This window comes from Giraffa tippelskirchi, chromosome 3 (assembly GCF_054371585.1).
Source record: "Giraffa tippelskirchi isolate mGirTip1 chromosome 3, T2T-mGirTip1v1.2.pri, whole genome shotgun sequence".
Classification (NCBI taxonomy): Eukaryota; Metazoa; Chordata; class Mammalia; order Artiodactyla; family Giraffidae; genus Giraffa; species Giraffa tippelskirchi.
In genome coordinates this window covers 10,924,173-10,939,134 of record NC_137277.1, presented here as the reverse complement: position 1 = coordinate 10,939,134, position 14,962 = coordinate 10,924,173, and the positions used below count along the sequence as shown (strand labels likewise).

General features: G+C 41.6%; 1 protein-coding gene across 1 annotated transcript in view; it reads right to left on the bottom strand.

Annotated features, from left to right (window-relative positions):
* The window catches only part of RNF213 (ring finger protein 213), a 118,575-nt gene that overhangs the window by 16,499 nt on the left and 87,114 nt on the right, over window positions 1-14,962 (bottom strand). Inside the window, exons 43-55 of the mRNA XM_081575766.1 lie at window positions 14,823-14,943; window positions 12,286-12,386; window positions 11,992-12,174; window positions 10,751-10,920; window positions 10,552-10,651; window positions 7,105-7,216; window positions 6,299-6,512; window positions 5,863-6,053; window positions 4,921-5,043; window positions 4,021-4,131; window positions 2,968-3,207; window positions 2,558-2,639; window positions 1,703-1,737 (exon numbers count right to left, since the gene is read on the bottom strand). Coding sequence (XP_081431892.1) covers window positions 1,703-1,737; window positions 2,558-2,639; window positions 2,968-3,207; window positions 4,021-4,131; window positions 4,921-5,043; window positions 5,863-6,053; window positions 6,299-6,512; window positions 7,105-7,216; window positions 10,552-10,651; window positions 10,751-10,920; window positions 11,992-12,174; window positions 12,286-12,386; window positions 14,823-14,943 — 1,783 coding nt within the window. The remainder of the gene's footprint in view (window positions 1-1,702; window positions 1,738-2,557; window positions 2,640-2,967; window positions 3,208-4,020; window positions 4,132-4,920; window positions 5,044-5,862; window positions 6,054-6,298; window positions 6,513-7,104; window positions 7,217-10,551; window positions 10,652-10,750; window positions 10,921-11,991; window positions 12,175-12,285; window positions 12,387-14,822; window positions 14,944-14,962) is intronic.

Here is a 14,962-nt window from a genome sequence, read left to right as displayed (position 1 = left end):
TCAGGTGGGGCTGCAGGAGCCCCAGGAGAGAGGGCAGGCACTCCATGCCAACTATGTTGTGTGTGTGTGTGTGTGTGTGTGTGTGGTAGTCGCTCAGTCATGTCCATCTCTTTGCAACCCCATGGACTATACCCACCAGGTTCCTCTGTCCAGGCTACTCTCCAGGCAAGAATACTGGAGTGGGTTGCCATTTCCTTCTTCAGCCAACTATGTTATGTGTGGGCAAGTTTAGACTTTTTTAAAAATAGAGGCTATTAAGTTTTATTCCCAGTCACTTTATAGACAAATATACAAAACTCAATCTTTTATTTTCACATTCATCACTGTTTTCCATTCATTCTCCTATGAGTTTAATGCTTCATTATCTAACACCAGGAATACTATAGTAGCTTCCAAATTGACTTCCTTAAATAGCATTTCCTTAATGGCATTTCTTAATGCCATTTAGAGTTTTTTATTTTTAAACAATGTCACCATATGATTTACTACTTCCAAAGGTTCATTTTTCAAAATCAGATTTTGTGCTACTATAAATACACTAATAGTCTGTAACAAACCAAACCAGTCTCAGATTCCTGGACCACAGCATTTCAGTACTGGGAGCAGTCTTAGGAAGAATCTATTTTAATCCCATTTCACGGACAGTGAAGTGAGAAGCTCAGAAATATAAGGTGCGAAGCATGTACCAGGTTTATCCTCCATGCTGCTTATTTACTGTATTAAATAACATTTGTTTGTTTCAATTCAATAGCCTGTTCTGAGCAGGTCTAGATGACACTGTGAATGGCCCTGGCTAGGTGCTTTGGGATTCAGGGATGAACAATACATGCATCTTCCCCTCACAGGCTTACAAGCCACGCATCTCCTTTTCCTAGCCTTCGGTGTCTAGACCCTATCTCCTTGATGGGCTAGTAATCCAGCCTACAGTCTAGTCAACCCCTTGTCATCACATAAAGACCTGTGTCACTGACTCTGTACTGTAGTGGCCAGGAAGGACTGCCAGCATGGTTCTGGCCCTGCAGTTTTGTCTTTCAGGGGACCTTTAGCAACATCTGGAGGCGGTTTTATTTGTCACACTGTGCAAGACAGGATACTACTGCCATCTGGTGAGTTGAGGCCAGGAATGCTTGTAAGCCTGCAAGAATGCCCAGGCCAGCCCCACAATAAGGCTTTATGTCCACAGGGCTGAGGTCAAGAAACCCAGGCTGGAAAACCTTCATACCATTTGGAGGTTTAGTCAGAATACCTAGTAAAAGTGAAAGTCACTCAGTCATGTCTGACTCTTTGCAATCCCATGGACTGCAGTCCATGGAATTCTCCAGGCCAGAGTACTGGAGTGGGTATCCCTTCCCTTCTCCAGGGGATCTTCCCAACCCAGGGATCAAACCCAGGTCTCCTGCATTGCAGGCAGATTCTTTACCAGCTGGGCCACAAAGGAAGCCCAAGAATACTGGAGTGGGTAGGAACCAGGTTTCCGGGGCAGACTGAGGACTTGAACTGGGGTCTCCTGCATTGCAGGTGGATTCTTTACCAACTGAGGTATGAGGGAAGCCCCATAGAATATCTGTCAAAACGAGTCTGTGTTCTCCCCAAAGGTCCAGTCTCTCATTATCCTCCTCCCTCATGGGTCCCGTCCTCGGACCTGGAGGAGGAACAAACATTTTGAACCCCCCCAAACCCTATCCCAAATACCAAGACTCACCTCTCCTACAGAGCACGCGTGACCATTGGGACATTCTGTTGAAAGAACAGGACACATGTTAGCTGGTGAGGCTTTGCCTAATGACCCACCATTAAAAGGCAAACCTAACTCCCTGCTTTCTGGTCTAACCAAATAATGACATGGTTGATGTCCCAAGCATGTTACCAGAAATCTTAAACTCTGCTAGTTTACTAATATATATTTGACACATACCAGGAGCTCAACTTGTATCAGTGAAAAATAATGTCTGCGTTTAATTTCACAAAGCAAAGAGAAACTAGATTACAGGCTCATATCAGGGGTTATTTTTGGAGGCAAAATGGATAGTATTTTATACCCTCCTATTTATTCTCTTTGATTTTTTTTTTTTGCTGTGAGCAGGTTTTATAACAACTTTTAAAACTACTTTTAAAAGATTATCTATTCAAGACAATGACAAAATTTACATCAGATCATGGGTTATATTATTTCCTCCCTCAGTTCTATATTTCTAAAAGAACTATCTTTGGGTCAAAATCTTGGTTGCATTGTGAGCTGGCCCTAGACTGAGTTTCTGATGTGGTTACCAGTGCCCCCTTCTCCCCCAAAGGGCATAATCCAGGAAACAGAAGCGTATCCTAAAGGACCCTTTCCCTGTGACTAAGAAAAAGAATGATCTGGTTCATCCACAGTCAGCAGGTACCAATTCCCGCAAACTGTTCATGTTCTGCAAAGGCACCCATGGCAGGAGGAGGCAGGCGCCTTGGACCCTTCAGGCACAAACCCATGTACCCCAATTCTATACCAATCTTTCCTGTAGTTTTAGGTTGCTATTCAAAGCTCAGGCGTGGGATTCCACCACAGGCCAGCACTTACTGTACCACGTGACTTGTTCCAGACCCTTCCAATTCCTAGCTTGAGCCAGCAAGTCTTCAGGCATTGTTGGAAGAAAGGCATTCTGAAAAGTCAAAAAAGCAGAGCTGGCTTTAGCTTAGTGAACACATCGATTGGCTGTCGTTGCTCAGCAAGAGGCCTTGAGTAAGCACGTGACCTTGATTTTCTTTCTTCTTGACCCCAAAAGCTCTCTATGAAGAATACAGAACAGCTCTCTATGAAATAACAAAGGGCAAGGCAAGTTTTTCACTATCACTGTGGACTAAAGCATCAAGTGAGAAAGAGGAAGATGGCAAACCTACAAGATAAACAGGTTCAACAGTTTCTGAGGTACCGGCTGGGTCTCTAAAGTTTTCCCTGTGAATGCAGAAGAAATCATATCCCAGTCTTACCACCATGAGGTCTGGGGAGAAGGCCAAATTCTTCAGGGGTCCTAAGACTTGGCTTTGTCCACAGAGAAGGACAGTTGCAGCATGAACAGCCATTTCTATTACTGTCCCTTCAAGGTTGCTGACCCCAGAATCTGTCCTCAGCAGGGGTAGTTCATTATCCACAAGGGATATTGCAAAAGGTTTGATATCAGGAGACAAGGTCTTGCTTTTCTCAATGAATTTCTTCATAGCCTCACATTGCTGACAGGAAAGAAATTAAAATACATCAAATAAAAATATTATATGAATAGCAGGAGAAAAACCAAAGGTTTTCTCTTATGTTAGTCATGCTTTTTGATGGCACAGCCATAAATAAATAAATAAAGTTAGTTGCATTAAAAAAATTTTAAATCAAGGTTAGAATGGCTAAATGATTACTGCCTGAAGGGAAATTATCCAGAGAAATCTCCTCTACAAACACAGAAACCACATATGCAAGCACTAGTTTTGGTAATTCTGTTTTGGAAAACATTGTATGTTCTTTTTTAAGACAACTTTATTTTTATTTATTTATTTTAAATTTATTTGGCTTCAATGGGTTTTAGTTGTGGCATGTGGATCTAGTTCCCTGACCAGGGATTGAACCCAGGCCCCTTGCATTGGGAGTACAGAGTCTTAGTCACTGGACCACCAGGGAAGTCCATAAATTATTTTTTTGACTTTAGTTTTAATTATTACTCTAAAGGCTTTGGGTGAAACAGAAAGTAGTTCCTCTTCATAAGAAGGCTGAAAACCTCCATCCAAGATTTTTAAAAATTATAGGCATAACTGGTGTTCATGACTTTCTTTTTAAATAAATATTTATTTATTTATTTGGTTGCATCCAGTCTTAGTTGTGATATGTGGGATCTATTTCCCTGACCAGAGATCAAACCTGGGCCCCCTGCATCGTGAGCACAGAATCTTAGCCAGTGGACCGCCAGGGAAGTCCCGGTGTTTGTGAATTTTACCTCTATTCAAAAACTCCCTTCAAGTTGTGAGACTATGAACACAGCCCTGAAGGCTGATACTCACCTGTGGCTTAGGATGGAGGTCTGCATTGCGGGATCTGTACAAAGTGGTGACCTCTCTAAAAAGTGCTAACAGTAGGTAGACAGCCTTCTGAGTTGCAGAGCTCCTACAGGCCTGAAAAAGCAAGGACATCAAGTGAGACTTTTAAAAGTTATACAGATATAGCTCAAGGCCAGAATCTCATGTGATCTGTATGTGAATAAAGAATGAGATCAGTACTAAAGCCTTGGAGAGGATGAGGGATCATTTCCCAATACATGCTGGAACCCTGCACCTCAGGACCATCTTCTAGAAAACAGCTCTTCAAAAACATTCTCATATTAAATGCAATGCATATTTATTAAATAGCTTACAGCAGAAGTAACAGAGATCACTACCTGTTCTCTTTCTGACTACTTCCCTGGTCCCTTTTGGGAACTTTTGCTGAAGTAAGATATTTATTTCCACTCTTTCCAGCAAAGTGCCAAGGTAAATAAGGACTCAGAAAGGAAATAAGAACGTAACAATTTAAAGATTGTATTTTTAAAAGCCTGCATCTATTAAAATAAATATGCATATGTGCATATGTCCCTACGGGAATTATGAGGTTTTGCTTCCTGTGCCATCACATCTCAGCAGAGGAATCCTGGAGGAAATGGCTTTTCAGCAGGGTCTCCAAGAAAATAATGGACCTAAATGAATCAGAAAGGAGCTGCTGGTGGCCTCTCATAAACCCAGCAACCCAAATCAACCGCTGCCACTCCCCTGTTTGCCAGGCGAGCTCACGAGGCCATGGACGTATGACTTCCAAGGCAGCATGTCATCCTGTGGGGCTTCTTCCATTGCATCATTTGATCTTAACAAGATAAGACTTAGGCTATGAGGGGCCACTGTGTACACAGAGCAGCCGCCAGCCTGGCCTACCTCCAGAGCAGTCTCAACAGCCAGGGGATTGGATTCCAGAATGGCTTTGCCAACTGCATCTCGGACAGCCTTGTAGTTGTTCCCATGCACCAGATACCGATCCATCTGGCCTGGATGATCCCTCTGCAACCCCAAGAACACAGGGGTTAACCACGGTGGGGACAGTGTGGGAAATATTGAGCAAAGAACCTTCTTCATAAGTAAAGGAACCAGGCAATCACTGAAAGTTTAAGGGCAGTTGAACCAGGTTTCCGGGGCAGACTGAGGCATGACAGCTCACTACTGTTTGGGAAGCACCTCCTCCTCACTGGATGAAGAGTGGGTGGAAATCTAGGGGAGGTGATACTGTAGCTACTTTCCATATGAACTCAGAGTAGAGCACTAAAGGACTTACAAGGCAGGCCTAAGTTCCAGCTGGGAGGAAAAATAAGCCAGGATTTTTAGTGCCATTTTTGTAACCCCAGGACAGTAAAAATTCATTCATTTCTGGGTATTAGGAAAGGACTACTGAGCAGTCCTGAAGCCAAAATGACTGCAACTCTTTCATCCTTAGTCCTTTCCTGTCTTGTCTGCTGAGGATAAAAAGGGCTTATTTTACAGGATGAATGACTTTTAATCTGCTAAAGGCCAAAGCCACAGAATCATTCTTTTGCTTTTCCTGTGTTGAACTCAATCAGAAGTGATGCCTACGTATGCTTTGCAGGTAGATGACAAACCAGAAACACACACAGACACACCTTTCCCCTAGGCAGATAACCGTGATCACAAGCTGGGTCAATTGAAACCTGGAGACAGAAGACCAGACCAGAACAGATGGAATCATTTTCTGGGATGGATGTGGGAGAAGGTCAGGGAGGAATGGAGAAGCAGCAGCCCTCTTCCAGGGGTGGATGGGACAGGGGAGCTGAGACAGCACTGGGGCTGCCGGACTGCCCTTCTCACCTGCTGAGTGATGACTTCCTTAGGAAACACCCAGTGGGCCGGATGGCCCTCTTTGGAGAGGCTCTGCACAAACTCCATCCCCTGCTGGCTGGTGAGCTTCCTCACCAGGTACACTCGGTACCAGTCATTCTGGACCCGGGCACAGAAGCGCTCCACCTGCCGCAGGTAGCGATGCTTCTCCTCCGCCATCTCTGCAGAGCCAATGAGAAAGGCCAAGTGATGGCTGAGAGTACTTGTTAGTTAACTCTCTGGAACAGAGGCTAGTAAAAGCTCTGCGCCTACCCTTTGGGAATTCACACTGAGAGAACTAATCTAGAAGAAAGGGGACATGGTACAGACCAGTATTATTCTGCGAACCAGCTTCCCACACTTTCTGAATTTCTCAATCATGGGGGCTCCCAGCCTGTGGTCAAGAAAGGCTGGGAAGAAGACCTGCCTGAGCCGTCCTGAAGCTCGGCGAGGATCTCAGATGCCTTGTCAAGACAGAGGCGGATGCGGGCCATCTCCTGCAGGTGCTCCACTGAGGCCTCACCAGCAGGCCATCGGCTGCATCCCACTGGCTGGTATGTCTTAAGGAACTGGCCTTCCTCTCGCAGGTATTTCAATTCATCCCTTGTGAAGAAAGCATTATTCTTCTCATGTATTGAATCCTAGGGAACATAGGACCAGAAAGAAAGGATATTATTCTTTTTTTATTTACAATTCCTCCATCTCTGAAATTTCACCAGTGAGGTCTTGGACAGTGCAATAAGGATAAAGAACAGTGTTGTGGGTTTGAGTGGATATTTTTTGAATCATGAAAAACTAACACCTCTTTTTATTTTCATTTTAGGGACCAGAAGGAGGGGAAAAAATAAAAGCTATAATGAAAAAAATGTTTTTAACCTAATCTAACTTTTCATATGCATTGTAAGATTTTTGGAAGAAACAAAAATATGAAGAGAATAAAAATTAGAATTATTCACAACCTCAGCACCTGCAGAGAGGCATCATCAACGTTGGTGGCATATTTTTCAATGCCTCTTCCCCCTCATGCACAATCACATAATGCTAATATATGCAATTTCTGAGGACAAAAGGGATGTTTCTGAAACATTTTCCCCCTAAATGGAGTACAGCATTTGTTAATGTCACCACATAAATTATATTCTGTAAAGTTTCAGAAAAACACTATTCCATTGCATAAACCATGTGCTTCTGAGAGCCTGCAAAAGAAATTTAGTGAGGTGATAGTCAGCTTACCTCCAGGCAGTTGCTAAAGAGCATGTACAGTTCGGTTTTATCTTCAACCAGGAATGGTTTCTTTTCTAACTCGGACAAATAAGTCTGAATATACTCTTTCACATCACAGAAGCTAGGGAAGGAGAAATATTATATATACCTGGTTAGCTAAGGTCTGGAAACCCTTTTGTCAAAACAAAGGTATGAAGTACCTATCTGCCTATTATTCATTCCCTGCTTCCTGTATAATTATATATATACATACATACAGAGCTGGGAAGATCCCCTGGAGACGAGAATGGCAACTCACTCCAGTATTCTTGCCTGGAGAATTCCATGGACAGAGGAGCCTGGCAGACTACAGTCCATGGGGTCACAGTGTCGGACACTACTGAGCAACTAATACTTCCACTTTCTCATGTACATAGATGTGTTTATATAGTTTATAACATGATTTTATGAAGAATATTTTAGCACCCACTTGGAGGAATATAAAATTCCATATTTTAGATGGGCTTCCCAGGTGGTTCAGTGGTAAAGAATCCGGCTGCTAATGCAAGAGACTCGGATTTGACCCCTGGGTCAGGAAGATCCCCTGGAGGAAGAAATGGCAACCCACTCCAGTATTTTTGCCTGGAGAATCCCATGAACAGAGGAGCCTGGCAGGCTATAGTCCATGGGGTTGCAAAAGAGTCAGACATGACTTAGTGACTATACAATAACAATTTTATATCAGCTGTTCTCAAACTTTTGGCTCCAGGACTCCTTCACAGACTTAAAAATTAAGGAGAACCACAAAGAGCTTTTGGTTCTATTGGTTATATCTTTTGATGTTTACAATAATAGAAATTAAAACTAAGAAACATTGAAAATATGTATCAATATTCATCATTTAAAATAACCATACTAAACTCATCACATATTAACATAAATAATATTTAAAAAAATCTTTTCCAAAACAAAATTTCATTAGTAAGAAGGGCATTGTTTTTCAATCCTACAAATCTTTTTAATGCCTGGCTTAACAGAAGTTCACTGGATTCTCAACTCTGCTTCTGCTTCTAGTTGGTTGCACTATATTAATATGAGGAAAATCTGGTCTCATACATTATGTAGTTGGAAAAGGGAGAAATATTTTAGTAGTCTTTTCAGGTAAATATGGATACTCTCTTTTGATGCTACACCAAAATGATAGATGATAATTTCTAAAGGTTAGTTTCAATGTGCAATCTGAAACCTTATCATGCACTTTTCATAGTTAATTACATTAAAATCAAATGATCTGCCTTGCACGTCAGATAGATTTCTTTTTGATCAATGCACAATTCTGTGACATCAAGAACCAGTTACTTCATAAATACTGGTTCGCTGAGCTGTGCAAATTTTGCAAATGTTGACACATTGTTATTCTATATTTTACAAAACCTCACATTCATTAATAACACCACCCATGTTATCAAAAAGTTTGTACATATTAGAAAGCTGACAGGCTCACAGTGGAGGATACAAGTTTTCCAACATTTTATTTTACTGTTTTTTAATTTAGCCATGCTGAGACTTGAAGGATCTCAATTACCTGACCAGGGATTGAACCTGGATCTTCAGCAATAAAATGTGCAGTCCAAACCACTGGATCTCCAGGGAATTTCTCCAAACCTTTAAATATCTGCTTATAAGCTTGAATTTTATAATTAGCAACAAAATCCTCAGTTTGTGACAGGCTCACCTCACTTTTTTTCAAGAAAACACCTGTCAACTAACTGCCCAGGTTTGAGTGCATTTGTCAGTCATTCTTTCAAGTACAAGTGGTATTTCACAAAAAAAGCAGCCAGATCAGGATGTAACTCAAAAACTGCAGGAGTAGTTTTCCTTGAGACAACCTTGTACCTTGATGTGCTGTACCTCTCATTATAATACAATATTAACAGTCATATCCTCAAGAGTGGGGATTTAGAATTAATACTTTTTATAGCTTCATCAAGGACATTATGTGAAACTGGCAATTTAAAAATTACATGTGCATGGTGGTGACAGAAATAATGGCCACTACCAGGGTCTTTCTCCTGCTAAGATGCTAGCAGCTTCACCTTTCATCACTTTAGCAACATCAGTGCAAACATCAACAAGTTGAAAAAGTCAGATGCCGTCTTCGTGTTATTTGCAGTCTGGTCAATACCGTCCCATGAACGGGTCTGCCCAGACAGCAGGTGCCTACATTTCCATAAAGTATGTAAATCCAGTCTGATTCATTCTTAACACACAAAAGTACATGAACCACAAAAAGCAAAGACAGAAGCAAGTATTTTTCAACCCAGGGAACGACCATTCATATTTTTAAACTGTGTGTATGTCTCAAGATTTTTATTTCAAAATCAGTTCTGTAAATTTTACTCGAAATATTCCAGAACAAAGCATTTACCTTTGAGTGTAGTTTGTACTCGTATTAAAGTGCCTATACTTTATGTCAAGAGATATGCATGTCAATGACACTTGTCCCTTTCTCTAACCAAGGAGATTCACATGAATATAGATTTCACACATTTACCAAAATTAATGAAAATCACAGAATAGCAAGAGGCTCTTTTCATATCTCAAGGCAACTGTGTCTATATATGCCTTAAGAGCCATATTTGGGTATAGCAAGAAATGTATTTTTAAGAGTATTTTATTTGAAAATCCTGTTTGAAAAGACTATTTCATAAATAATGGGGGGGGCACCAAAATAAAATGTCTGTAGACAAGGCTGCAGTGAGTCCCTGTTTTAAATATAAATCTAATCTCTATCTTAAGTCACATTTCGGACATTTAAGTTAGAAGTAGTTGTGTCTGTTGGAACTTTTCTTATAGCATCTTGATTTTGCCATCACCTCAAGGTGAACTCTCTCAAATTAGGACACAGGTTGAGAAACAGAGTATATTCCAAAAGACATCTTCTGAATACAGATCAGCTTTCTAAGAATTTTTAAAAGTAGCATAATTCGACAAGCCCATTGAGCTGAGGCGCCATATGGGCTTCCCTGTTCATTTATAGAATCAGAGAAACTTAAGAGCAGAAACAAAACTTAGACAACATCAAGTGCAAGGAGGTTGAGTGCAGATTCTAAGTTATAGGCCAAAAAACCACAAAACTTTGTAGCTGTAGAACTGACATAAGAACTGCAGATTCCTGACTCCTGACTTCCTGCACCCACACGTCTCGCAGCACTCTGTGCCCTTCCCCCAAATCTGTCTTCTTCCTCCTAAACACGTGTTTGTGGCCATACTGAACTCATGGCTAGCATGTGATATGCCAAGGATACAACCCATACAGATAAAGGAACCAGGGTGTCTCTTGCTAAAGAAGCTTTCCCAGATAGTGAGCTAGCTACCAGTTCTGCAAAGAATGCTTTGCGGCAAAGAAAAAGCCTTGAGGAGAAAAAAAAAGAAGTCAAGGTGTTTCAGAGGCAACTCCATGTTCGTGGTGCTTACCTGTATTTTAAAAGCAGTTTCAGTACCACTGAGCGGATCACGGGGGTCTTATCCACGACATCATCAAAAGGAGAAAGAGATTTTGTGTGTTCACGGCATCCTAAAACCAGAAGCAGAAAGGTAGATCATTGTTCATATCAGACATAAAAAGTGAGATGAAGAACTGAATTTTTAACTCTTTTGGAAGACAGCCACTCACGTTGGGGAGCCTCTCGAGGGAGCTCCTTCTCTACAAAGAGTAAGGATAGCAGGTCATTGACCACTTCCTTCTGAGGTGGAGAATTGTCTTTGAAGCACATGGTAGAAACCAGGTCCATGAAGAAACTATTGCACATCTGCCGGAAGCGGGCATGTTTCTCAATGACCTCCCTTGGGAATGGTTAAAAAACCATGGTTAAAAGTCTTATAAATTGTGTTCCAGAATCCCTCCCTACAGAGTGCTTTGGGATTTGAATAGCTTTTTTTTTTTTTAATTAAAAGATGCAAGTATCTCCTTACATTGATTAGAATCAGTTTCCAAAACTGCAACAGACAGTACATACACTTGGCTCTTTTGAGAAAGACTTTGATCGTTTGGACCATCTAGTAATAGCCTTTATATTCCAAGAGTTTCTCAAAGCTCCCATCCACCGGACTTGTTTTGTGCCCCACTTTTAGAAGGCATCAGAAGGGAAGAAAACCAACCACTTGGGCTATTTTAGTCAGTGCCCTGAAGGCACTTAGCCAGACAAGAGCTAGCTTTATCCTCAAATCATAGAACATGGATGGCATTTACACATCAAGAGGATAAGCCAGTTGCATCTAAATTCTTTGGGTACTTGTGATGGCTTTAATTAGTTTACAACTTTCTGGGCTTTTTCATCTAATTTTTCAATCTCCCTCTTCTGTACACATGCATGTCTTGGGGAAAGGGTAATTTTCAGACACTAGGTGTTTATAAAGGTACATAAAAAATTAGTTGTCTTTGTTAGGACACTTCTCTGCTATGAGACTTTCTAAGGTCAATAGTATATTTTTAAAATAATTTTATTTATTTTTGGCAGTGCTGGGTCTTCATTGCTGTGCAGGTGTTTCCTCTAGTTGTGGTAAGCAGGGCTACTCTCTAGTTGCAGTGCTCAGGCTTCTCATTACGGTAGCTTCTCTAGTTGCGGAGCACAGACTCTAGGGTGCCTGGGCTTCAGTAGTTGCGGTACATGGGCTCAATAGTCGGGGCTCAAAGGCTCTAGAGCACAGGCTCAATAACTGTGGTGCACAGGCTTATTTGCTCCACCACATGTGGGATCTTCTCGGGTCAGGGACCGAACCCATGTCTCTAGCATTGGAAGGTGGGTTCTTTACCACTGAGCCATCAGGGAAGCCCAATAGTTATATTTTTGAATACTGTATTTGCAAAAAAGGAAGAAAAAGGAGGAAGCTTTCTCAAGAGAAAGGCTGTTTTACTTGTGCTCCTGGGAAACAGTTGGAGAGTATCTGTCTGGTAAGTCGGTTAAACACAAGGGGCATCCCATATGCCCTTTGGTGAGGTTAACGTCAATGCAACACAGGCAGAATACATGGTCACAAGGCAGGCAGACAGGATTCTGTGCATCTCCCAGGCAGATGGGACATGGATGAACCCCAAACCTAGAAGCCAAGAAGGGTGGTCAGTTCTAAAGCAGGGAAGTGGGACATGAGAAGCATAAAAAAAAAGCTTCCAAATTCTCAACCTTGCGGATCCCTAACCCAAAATCTCACCTGGTGAAACTCTCGCTGACCTGGTCCTTACATTTACGAAGAGTAGTCATCACTGCCTTGAAAGGTCTGTGGGTCTTCATGTCAGAGTCCTCTAGTAGGCACTGGAGGAGAAAGGCATTGGCAGGAGCGGGGGTGTGGGCAATGAAGAAGAGCAGAGGTCAGCCAGGCAACAAAACATGGCATGCCCTCTGCCACCGGTGGAGCTAGGCAGCTAGGGCTCTGCTGTCTGGAGTGCAAGGCTTTTTAAAATTTTGTTTAGCAATTTCTTTAACTTTGAATGCCCTTTGTGACTATGCTGTTTTGGGGAGAAGACTGATATTCTCAGCTTTAGATTTTTCCCTTCTTCCTTTTTTTTTTTAAGGTCTACCCCGTCTTTCCATTATATTTCAAACTATAAATGATAATATAGTGACCATCTACGTATCCAACAAGCTTTAAGTAATCTTGGCATTTTCTGAGTATTTGCTTTACCAGTTTCTGAATAACCAAATGTTACAGGTGTAGTTTCAACTTCAAGTGCATCCCTTTCTACTCCCAGGGCCAGGGAACCACATTCCTAAATTCCCACTTCTACTAGATTTGCACCCATGCATGCATGCATGCAACATCATATTAGGGACATCACACTATACCTAAGTTTGGCAACTTCCATTTTTCATTGATAAAAGTAGGTTCAGATCATTCATGTTTACTACTACATGGTACTTGTTGACAAATACACTGGTCATCTATTTTCCTGTCAATGAACATTTAGGATGTCCCCAATTTCTTGCAATTACAAACATTTCTGTACCCAACATTCTTCCATGTGTCTGAGAGGAAACAGGAAAATTCCCTAGGGTATATATTTAGAAGTGGAAACATTGTTTCTTAGGAAAGACATATCTTTAATGACATAAGATAGTGAGCTTAATTGGCATGCTTAGGGAATTTTCTGGTTAGATATGATGCTTGTTATAGGTGTTTTTAAACATAATATAGATATTATGTATACCTACGACATTATTTGCTCAAGGAAATTTCCTTTCTATTCCTAATTCGGCAAGAGTATCTTTTTACCAAATTACATATTTTATGAAAAGCTTTTTTTGTACCTTTTGAAATAATCATTTGCAGTGTATTTTTTGATTTGTTATGTAACTGATGACATTTATAGGTTTTATTACTTTGAGCTATCCTTGAATTCCAGGACTAATCTTACTTGGAAATTATGAGTTTTTAATACCCTGCTAAATTTGATCTGTTAAATAAAATATTCAAAAATGGCCAAAGGACTTGAATAGACATTTTTCATAGAAGGTATACAAACAGTCAATAAGCACATGAAAAAACACTCAACATCACTAGTCACTAGGGAAATACAAATCAAGCCGCATTGAGCTGGTGCTCTGTGATGACCTAGAGGGGTGGGATGAGGGGAAGGGAGGCTCAACAGGGAAACACGAATGCATATAGCTGATTCATGTTGTTGTACGCAGAAACTAACAACATTGTAAAGCAATTATACTCCAATAAAAAAAAACCCAACACCACAATGAGATACCACTGCATGGAGCCCTGGGTCATTGCTGGTGGGAATGTAAAATGGTGCGGCAATTGTGGGAAACAGTATGGTGATTCCTCAAAATGCCAAACATGGAATCACCATGTGATCCAGCAATTCCACTCTTAAGTACACACCCAAAAGAATTAAAGTAGTGACTCAAATAGATACTTCTACGCCCAGGTTCATAGCGGCATTATTTAAAATCACCAAAAGGTGGAAACAACCCAAGTGTCCATCAACAGATGGCTGGATAAACAGAATGTGCTCTATCCATACAGTGGAATCTTACTCAGCTTTAAAGAGGAAGGCAATTCTGACACCTGCTACAATGTGGACAAACCTTGAGAACATGAAATATGCTAGTTAAAAAAGGACATTTCAAAGGCTGCACAGCAAAGCTGCTGGCAGTGCTTGTGTGAGGTTCCCAGCAGGCAGAGGCTGTTTTCCCTGAGAGGCCACTGATGCTGAAAGGACGGTCACTTTTTCTGCAGGGTATTATCCTCTGTGGCACCAACTTTATAGAGGGTGTCAAGGGGCAGAGACATGGGCCTTCCTGTGCCCTTGGTCCCACCACTGTGTTTGGAAGTCCACAAGTCCAGTGGCATTCTCTTATACCCCCGTCTTCCTGATCATGGCAGTGGCAAGCTACTCCCGCTGTGGGCCAGGCTGCTGGTCTTTCTAGGGCCTGGTTGGAGCCCACCCTTCAGTCCTCCCAAGCAGATTTGCTGCATTGATAGTTTCTTTTCCTGCAAGAAACACTAAATGATATACCTTGACTTACCAATCAGGAGAGGGTAAAAATTAAACCATTAAATGCCGCAAATAGAGCAGCTTATGTGATGAAATCCCTTTCCTTACTACATCCAGACAAAGCTGTCAGAGCAGAAAGGGAATATACCACCTCGCTGATAGAGGTTAGGTCATGCTTCAGCTGTGCTTCGTCTTACAAAGAGGCAGACCTCTGCCTGCTAAGCTGAACTTTTGCACTCACCTTATTCAGCAAGGAGACATAGTTGGTCACCAGCTCGCGCAGCTCGGGAATTTGACTCTCCGTCTCTAGCAGCACGTGCTCCACAAAGAGCGAGATGGAGAAAATGCGATTCCAGTGGGTTCTGTCAAGAGAGGGGTTCC